The sequence below is a fragment of the Aristolochia californica genome, unplaced genomic scaffold, assembly GCF_029961685.1.
Source record: "Aristolochia californica isolate CCGP_79_NKW_82.1479 unplaced genomic scaffold, dmAriCali1.0.hap1 SCAF_12, whole genome shotgun sequence".
Taxonomy (NCBI): domain Eukaryota; kingdom Viridiplantae; phylum Streptophyta; class Magnoliopsida; order Piperales; family Aristolochiaceae; genus Aristolochia; species Aristolochia californica.
In genome coordinates, this window is record NW_027181793.1 from 29,972,837 (window position 1) to 29,982,442 (window position 9,606).

The window sequence follows — 9,606 nt, forward strand, 5'->3', positions numbered from 1 at the left end:
TAAAACCCACACATGGTAAGATTTAAATCTATCTGAGAAAGAGGGGTTGAACCTACGGGAGGATTTGGTCCATTTTGTAATCTGATTCTGCCTAACAATAATTTTGGAACAGAAAATATAGTCAATTCTTGTAGGGTGCAGAAGTATGAGTCTAACCTAAGCACAAGAATCAAACACATGCTGTTGAAATTTGAAATTTTAAATGTCATACCTAGATCTAGAAGCTGTTGGTCTCTAGATTTTGTAAATGACCTACAAATATGTTCAACAGAAAAAATAAAATTTATTGATTATATTCGTAATTTTAGGACTTAGTTTTCATTTATTTTGTTAAATGTCAAAAATAGTCTTATCCATTCTTATGGGAACTATGCTATGTAACCCAAACTCATCCCAAATGAACCCTATAATCTCTCTCCTCCACAGTGAAAACCAAACCTTTTAAGTCCTCATTAGAGAAATTTTTAACTCCTCCAAAGCTTGAACGGAAGTGAAATTCAGTAGTTTTATTTATTGAGCTAAGTATTTCTATACTTATTTAAATCCTGATTGAATACTTACATCTTAGTTTGTTGAATGTGCGCCTTATAATTTTACAATCATATTTGATTTGACAATAACATCATGAGTAGTTGTGTTATTGACAACCATTTTGAAATCAATTTTGCAGCATTTTCTATTTTAAAATTATATCGATACATTCTTGTATGTTGTTTCATTGGGACATTTGAAAAGGTTTTTATTAAGTGTTGAAATTTGAGTTCAAATCTAAGTGTTTTTATGCATATACTTTGACATATTTCAATCATATTTGGTCGAGCAAGTTCATATCACTCTTGTTGGCTATACTTTGATATTAATCATTATATTGAGCATCTTCCAGTTTGAAAAACCAAACCTAGATTTACATTGAGGCTAAGTGGGAATTTGATCATTATTTAATTTTAACTAACTATTTTTGGGAATAATAATGGTCAAATTCTCATTTTTTTTCTTTTCTTTTCCTTAGGGTTCCAAACAAACCCTTAGTGAAGTAGAAAATGAAATACGTACAACCGACATGGAACAAGCAAAGAAAAGAGATAATATCTAAGACATCTTTCATAAAAATTTATATCCATAAAGTCAATTATTTAGTTTTCTTAAAATCCATTAAATGACAAAAGTATTTCTCCTTTAGTGGACATTATTATGTACCTTTTTTCCCCAAATGATCAAAATAACTTGATTGGCTTAGTTAAAATATAAAAAAAATGAATTTGAATAAAAACCATTATTCCATTTTCTCAATTCCAATAAATAGTGATCTACTAAATGTTTAAATAATATTACCCAAAATAAATAAGATATTAAAGACATGAGTGTACTTTATCCATAATTTATGAGCTACCTCTTTTTCAAATGACAATTATATTTAAATTGCATGTAGTTTAAAGGATAATAAAAACAAATATAGAATATTAAAGATTATAAAAACGTAGGTACAAGATATTTTTATTATTTAATGGGATCAAGTGATAAAAATTGTTAATAGAAGATTAATAATGATAAGAAAAATCAGAAAGAAGTATTTTCAAGAGAAACTGGGCACTAGGAATAATAACAACACATTCAATCACCTCCCTCTATATCAGGCAAAATATACATACAACTGAAAAATGTAACCAATCAACACAAGATATTCGAATAAAACGGTAGGTCTTACTACTCAACAACACAATCGTCATCACCTTTGAATAGCACACTCTTTTCTCCAGACAAAGGGACCATTTATGAGAACAACAAAGTGACTCTTATCTCAACACTTCCAGACTTTTATCTGGAACTACTACTACACATACAGACTTTTGAAATTTATAGCAGAACTCAGGTATCGCATATGCCTATAAACAGGAGATTGTACTCAAAAACCATGAATTTTAATGTGTTCTTTCTTCACAATGCCAGCCTGCCAACAACAACAAGAAGAAAGATAAGGGATCAATACCTTCATCGAAGAATCTCGATGACACAGGAGCCCATAAACATGCACATTGCAAGAGTCACATACCTGAACAAGGAAGTTGGAGACATTCTTACGTTGATCTCCTTGCAGTTGAATAACCTGCACAGAGAAACCATACCAATGGGTACAGTGTACTTCCAACGCACAGACAAGTGTATCCATAAACAATGCTGAACGAACACAGAAGATACCTGTCCCAGCTCTGGGTCCTGCACAACAGTACCATTACAGCAGAATTCCTTCTTGAGATCCTTTAAGATCTTGTTATAGCTGAACTCTTTCTTCAACCCTTGCACAGTAGTCAAGCTCTTCCTACCATTTCTTTGCTGTATGCGCACATGGACATACTCCTTTGATGCAACACCAGAGTCCTCAGCATTCGCCTCAGCGAACGGATCTATCTCAGTACCAACAGAAAACTCAAATTTAGAAGCCTCATGCAATAACAAAGACAATTTGTACACATCCCGGTTCTCCTATAACAAACAAAGCATTGCTAATCTCTAGATGCCCTGCAAGTTCATACAAATCTCAGTTAAGAATGTGGAGAAGTGTCCCATATCTGACAGATGTGGGACGATTAACTGCTTTTAAAGGGAGCAAATAGACCTGGACCATGCAGTAGCTCACCCAACCAGAACCTGTCAACATACAATGCTACTACTACCTACAAATAGAGTGCGGAGTTTCTCACTTCCTCTCAAACACCAGAAGACCTAGGAGTTCAGAAAGACGCACAGATACACATAAGAGGAAGCAGATACATACCAAATGCAGTGGGGATCTGAACGCCCAAATCAGACATGAAACTTCCTGTTGATAATCAAAGAAGCGGAACAAGCGCTTTCTGTCTCTACAGACAGAGCTGCATAAAAAAGGAACAAGGGAATCAACAGAAGAAGTAAGTCATATGTGGCTTTTACTTGCTGCATAAATGACGGCATTAAAAATAAAAACAAAGGTACCCTGTGAAAGAACTCTCGTGTAATTCATGGGAACAAGCCTAGGCTAGTACAGTATCCAAAGTTAATAGTGGAAATAACAGATTTTCTTTTTCAACTTCAACTGCCACTTAATTTTCTCCAGAAAGTGATGAATATTACAAATCAGAGAAAAGAAAAAAAAATCCATATACAAAATAGTAAATGAGAGCCGAACAGAAAAGAAACTTAATCCAGCGCCTATAGCGGTATCCACCAATTTAACCCGATCATTAACTACCCAACAAAAAGGATAAAATTTCATCAACGCCGACTTAAAAAATGAAAAGTAAAAAGACTATCCATTGGTTGCATATATCAAGAAAAAAATAAAACAGAGAAAAGGACGCAACAGAGGACCACGAAAGAACATAAATAGGATACACCCAACGAGGTAAGGACCAAGGCACATCTATCGATACTAATAAAATCGTCTTTTCTTAACGAACCAGTTACAGGGGTCACCAAACCAGAGAGACGCAATTATCAGCAGATCACCGAATTGAAGAACCCAAATAATTAAAAAACAAAAAACAAAAAAGGGAATCGCAGAATGGTGTAGATCACATCGTTTCCCCTCAATTTATTACCTAAACCCTCATTCCAATCAATCCTATTTCCTTTCCACGGAAACCGCACGATGGCCTAGCTTTGTTGAGACATAAACAAAATTCAAACACAGCAAAGGCAACTATAAGCCCAAGTTTCAAACAAGATCATAATCAGAGCAACCAGCAGACAGATCGGATCCCACTATGCTACAACGTCCAAACTTTTAAACAGAGAAAAAAATCAACTTAATTTGAAAAATCGATGCCGACCCGAAACAAAACGCATTCGATCCGACATAGACAGACAGACTTATCCAATGAAGAAAAGAAAAAGAAACCGTACCTTGTTTCCGAAAAAGGGAGCAGTTGACGCCGGAGACAAGCAGACGGGAAGGCGATGAGTCGATCTGACTATTGCTATTCGCCAGTATTTAGACGCGAGGTCAAGTCGAAGAAGATTGGACAGTCGGTTGGAATAAGGACACGTGTCCTTCTGGCGGTGGAATTACGCAACGGATTGGAATCTTCTTGCTGAGCCGGACGTGCTAGAAAAGAGTTATTCTCATTGCATGAAATTACGTAAACACCCTTCAAGACGCTTCAAACGAATCTATTCCTAAATCGTGGATAACGTAGTTAACGACATTGACAAGAAATAATTTACTAAAAAAAAGTAGTATGAAGTCGACGAGTCCACGGCGATCATCTGCAATCGTCGTGCCTGCAAGACAAATGGTCCCAACCCTTCATGAACCCATATAAACAACACCAAACTCGTCTCTGGGCCACACCACTAGAAACTCTCACAGTGCAACAGCTCTTTGACTCCCACTAGAAATGAATAGCATAAAAAATGCATATTCCAGTTCAATAGATCAGCTTGGACATTGACATCATCCATGAGTCTAGGCAAGACGAAGACATCAACCATGTCTTCCTTCCGTGCACATTCTTTCTACACATTTGAGAAATTATTACAAGCTATTTTTCACAAAAAAATACTATAAAGCCCACCACATCGGTTCACATATGCTTAAATGGCTAATTGAGAAGCCTATCGGCCCTAACAAAAATACCAATTGGAAGCCACTGTGATATTCATACAATACATCTCATCCAAGAATCAACTAACAAACATCTTTATAAAGGCTAAAAAATATTTATCGGATATATGTTCCTAACTAAAAATTTTTGATGTTTTTTCACCAACTTGAGGGGGAGTGTTAAAAGAGATGCTGACATTTTATGTAATTAAGTGAATGAGTGGTATGGGATGTAATTATGTAATAACTTAAATTCCTTTCTTTACTTATTTATTAGCGTTTTTTACCCTTACAAACTATAAATAATATGTATGGGGGAGAGCTCATACGTGCTCTTGATCACCCTGAGAAACCCTCACTAATTGCCACACTCGTCCCCTCTTTTCTCTCCTCTGCTCTCTTTTTTGTCCTCTCTCTCTCTCTCTTTCTTTTCTTCTCTTTTCCTCCTCAAACCTAGACTTGATAGAACCCTAAAATCTAAAAAAATTATTTGCAACCACTCCTTCCATACTATTGATCAATAAAGGTATTTTGCTTCAGTCTCTTGTGATAAAAAGCTTAATTTTCATGCATAGGTGGTTGATTTAAATGGCCAAGAAAGTCTCTAGTGATTAAGAATCGTTTAATAGATTGTGACCATGACATATAGTTTTTTAAACATGTGAGAAGGATTGTAGTGATTCTCAAGGAATCATGTTTGCTAAAATCAACATATGATGAAGAAGAGGACTTACTTGAAAACTCAGTCATGCTTAGACCAAATTCAACACTTGAATTTAATTTCACAGACGATGCTAATGAATCAAATAATAACTCTTAGAAAGCTGATAAAAAACACATGCATAAACAATGGTTGAAAGTTAGGGAACAAACCACAGAACTTTAGTTCATGAAAGAGAATATACCACAACACTTCAACTCAAATTTTTTTTAGCTAAACATTCTAGAAAGTAACACATATATGGTGCTGGAAGTAAGGAAGATTATCAGTAGTTACAAACACTACAACTCAAGGTCTCAAAACATGACTAGACACAAGGAAGAAACCATGCATAATCACAAGATGAGCAAGCTTAAATTTAGTAAGTTGAAGAAGGCCACATAATTGATGCAAACATCAATTCCAACAATTAAAACACAAACTTAATGCTGGAAAAGTTAAAATTAGGCTACAATCACACTGCAACCATGAAGTCCAATTGACAAGAATCTTGGAATTCAAACATCGCCTTCAAACCCTAACTGAGGGTTTTAAAGAGATGAATAACCAACACAACTTTCATCAAAGGGAAGTGAATACCGCACTTCAGAGGACTTTAAGAATACTAATTTTTGGCATAAATTTATTGCCAAATACAACAACAACACACTACTTAGTCAAAAACAGATTTCGGCCATGTTTTAGACCATAAAGAACTCAATTTTTCCAAAGATGACAATTTGAATTCCAAAAAAAAATTTGGATATTTTAGACATAGTTTCGGATGATCTAAGACATAATTTGAAGGATATAACACACTTATCTGAAGTTTTGACCTTACCGAAAATTCAAAAATAACACCTTTCCTCCTTTAAAAAAAGCAATTTTCTTCTTTCAATTTGTTAAAAAAGTTATCCTTTGAACACTTAAACCACTTGTGAGTAGTTTTGATTTGCAATCCTAGAATCCCTACTCTGATACCATATTAGATTCTAGGGTTGCATACTTAGAAGGTTTAGGGTTTGAGAGAAGAAGGTAGGAGATGAAAAAGAGAAGAGAGAAAGTCAGAAACGAGACAACTCATGAGGGAAGAGTGTGATGTGGAAGAGAGGAGAACCTTGAGCACGTGTAGTGCCCTCCCCCTTGCTTCTTATTTAGAGTGTTTGAGGGTTAAAACCCTAAAACATGATTTAAAGCTAGAACTTAAGTTATTACGTAATTACATCCCATGCCACTTACTCAATTATATATAATGTCATTATCTCCTTTAAAACCCCCCTCAAACTGGTGAGAAAACATAAAAAATTTCAGCTTAGAACATGTCTCTGATAAAGGGTTTGCAACAATAGCCTTTGTAAAAATATCCACTAATTGATTCATGGATGGGATATGCTTCATGGATACCACACCAACTTGCAACTTTTCACGAACAAAATAACAATCTATCTCAATATGCTTCATTCTTTCATAAAACACTGGGTTGGTTGAAATAAGAATAGCGACTTGATTATCACAATGAAGCTACATGAGTCTAGGTATAGAAAATCCCAACTCAGTCATTAAGGATTTGAACCATAATTGCTTACTTACTAAGACTTGTACTCAGCTTTTGCACTTAACCTTGCCACCACATTTTATTTCTTGCTTCTCCATTTGACTAAATTTCCTCTAACATTTGTACAATAACTGAAAGTGGATTTCCTATCATCTTGAGAGACCCAAATTGCATCTGCAAAGCCCTCAATATCAACTCTCCAATGCCATCGTATAATATTACTGAGGTCGAAGCATGAATTGACTGATAACACTCACTAAATAAGATATTTTTGGTCCAGTATCCACAAGATAGATAAGTTTTTCAATTAACCACTGGAACTGCCCAACTTCAACATCACTACGACTTTCTACACAAAGCTTAACATTTGACTCCATAGGTGTATCAGTCGACTTAAATCTATGCAATTATGTTTCTTGTAACATATCAAAAACATATTTTTTATTACAAAACTATGCCATTACTGGATTGGAAGACTTCTATACCCAATGAGTATTTGAGAGGCCCTAGTTCTTTTGTTTGAAACTCTCTTTTTAAGTCCTCATTGACTTGTTGAATACCACTAAAGTCACAACCCATAATAACAAAGTCATCAACATACACAACCATGAGAATCTTCCCTCAAGTAGTGTTTTTTGTGAATACTGAATGATCACTTTCACACCTCTAGAACCCAAGTTGAGTAACAAGCATGGTGAACTTATCAAATCGAAACCCTAGAGATTGTTTGAGCCCATAGATGGCCTTTTTTAATCGACATACTTTCTCCCTCGCTACATGTTGAATTTATAGAATAGAAAAATACTTCATTGCCTTTCTTAACTTATTATAATCAGAGTACATGAACCTCTATTTATAATAGAGGAAGGTAGTAGAGTCCAATTATAATAAAACTATCTTTGTCCCAATTACACCCAAATTCTAACACTTAAAGATAAGTCCTAGCATATTTAAATAATTCAATATAAATAAAAGATAAATATATCTCAAACTAGAACTCTTCTAGGAAGTGGCCATAAGATAAAGATGCCTTTGTGAGTCCTTGATCTTCCAACTTATGTGTTAAAGATGTCAGCTTATGGTAATCATGGTGGGTCCTACTTCTTGTGTTTGGGCCCATCTTGTGGGCCTTCCTTGGTCATGTGGCCCATCTTATAATACTCTTAGATATGTGGACCTTCCTTGGTCGTGTGACCCATCATATAATACTCTTAGATATGTGGGTCTTCCTTGGTCGTGTGGGCTTGGGCCTATCTTCCAATACTACATAACCTGGTGGTCGATTAATGTAGACCTCCTCTACTAGGTCACTATTTAAAAAGGCATTTTAGACATCCAACTGATATAATGTCCATTTAAAATTAGTCGCAAGAGATATAAGAACCCGAACTAAATTCATCTTGGCCACTAGAAAAATGTCTCATTATAATCAATACCATATGATTGCATGTAACCCTTAGTAACTAACCTTGCTTTATACTTGGCCACGATCCCATCTAGATTATACTTTAGTATAAACACCCATTTGGGCCCTATTGCTTTCTTGGTGGCTAGGAGAGAGGTCAAATCCCAGGTGGAATTCTTATACATGGCTTGGATCTCTTCATCCATGACAATTTTCTATCTTGGATCTTTTGATGTATCTTCATAACTGCTAGGAACATGAAAAGATGATACAATAACCAAAAAGAAACACAATTGGAAAATAATTGATGGGTGGATACATAATTAGAGATGGGATGCAAAGTGGAAGGTAGAAGAGTAGTAGTGGTTCGTGGTCCTTTTCGAAGGGCGATAAGTCGGGTGTTATATGGTGGACCAAACACAACCAGAGAGGATGAAAGAAAACTTACCTCATGATCATCAGAAGGTGAGAGATAGTCCTCATGTGGCTAATCTTGTGGAAGGTAGTGATCAACAGGCACATTGGGCTTGAAATACATGTAGAAGTGTAAAATCGAGAGGAGAAATAGCCAAGAAGTATGGTTGGTCCTCAAAGAATGTGACATCAACAAAAACAAAAGTTTTCTTTAGAATTGGTGAGTAACATACATTCCATTTTTGAGTACCCCAAGAAAATACATTTAATGGTCCTAGGAGAGAATTTATTTTGGTGCGACTCTATATTATGAACAAAGGAGGTGCACCCAAACACATGTGGTAACAATGGAAAAGGCGATGCATCATGAAATAGTTTAGAGAAAGGTGTCTAACCATGTAGGACACTAGAGGGCATCCGGTTAATTAAAAAACAAGTTGTAAGAACTACATATAGCCAATAAAATTGTGTCACATTCATAGAGAGCATGATAATCAAATGTCTATTTTTTCTTCCAGACACACCATTCTATTGTGGGGTGTAAACATACGAAGATTAGTGGATAGTACCATATTTGCTTTACATAAGGTTTGAAATTGAGAGAAAAAAATACTTCTTTGCATTATTAGAATAGAATATCTGAATCTTTGTATGAGACGAGTCTCCACCATAGCACAAAAATATTAAAAAATAGATAATACTTTTGATCTATCTCTCACCAAATATAACCATGTAACCCCATGTATGGTCATCTACGAAAATCACAAAATACTTAATTTGAGAAATATTTGGGACATTAATTGGTCCCTACACATCGTAATGAATTAAACCAAATGGGCTAGAAACAATAGTGTTTTGCCTGGACTGAAACGTAGACCAGTGGTATTTTCAAAGCTCACAAAATTCATATGATAATGTAGAAAGAGAACCAATAAATAATAACTGCAAATTTG

The 9,606-nt window shown here is 35.2% G+C and overlaps 1 protein-coding gene across 1 annotated transcript; it reads right to left on the reverse strand.

Moving 5' to 3' along the window:
• Positions 1 to 1,597: 1,597 nt before the first annotated feature.
• Positions 1,598 to 4,002, reverse strand: LOC137945670 (protein translation factor SUI1 homolog). The gene is made up of 5 exons (XM_068791637.1): positions 3,880 to 4,002; positions 2,774 to 2,870; positions 2,197 to 2,402; positions 2,051 to 2,104; positions 1,598 to 1,948 (listed from the first exon to the last, which is right to left on the reverse strand). The coding sequence occupies exons 2-5, from the start codon at positions 2,808 to 2,810 to the stop codon at positions 1,904 to 1,906; spliced, it is 342 nt and encodes a 113-aa protein (XP_068647738.1). The 5' UTR covers positions 2,811 to 2,870; positions 3,880 to 4,002; the 3' UTR covers positions 1,598 to 1,903.
• Between the last annotated feature and the right edge of the window lie 5,604 nt (positions 4,003 to 9,606).

What these genes read in the sequence shown, in the direction of transcription:
- LOC137945670 (XM_068791637.1), bottom strand. Translation starts at nt 2,810, where the DNA reads ATGTCTGATTTGGGCGTTCAGATCCCCACTGCATTTG. An exon ending in AGGACCCAGAGCTGGGACAG is followed by an intron (nt 2,105 to 2,196) that starts GTATCTTCTGTG and finishes TTCTCTGTGCAG; the next exon opens with GTTATTCAACTGCAAGGAGA. An exon ending in TCTCCAACTTCCTTGTTCAG is followed by an intron (nt 1,949 to 2,050) that starts GTATGTGACTCT and finishes TGTTGTTGGCAG; the next exon opens with GCTGGCATTGTGAAGAAAGA.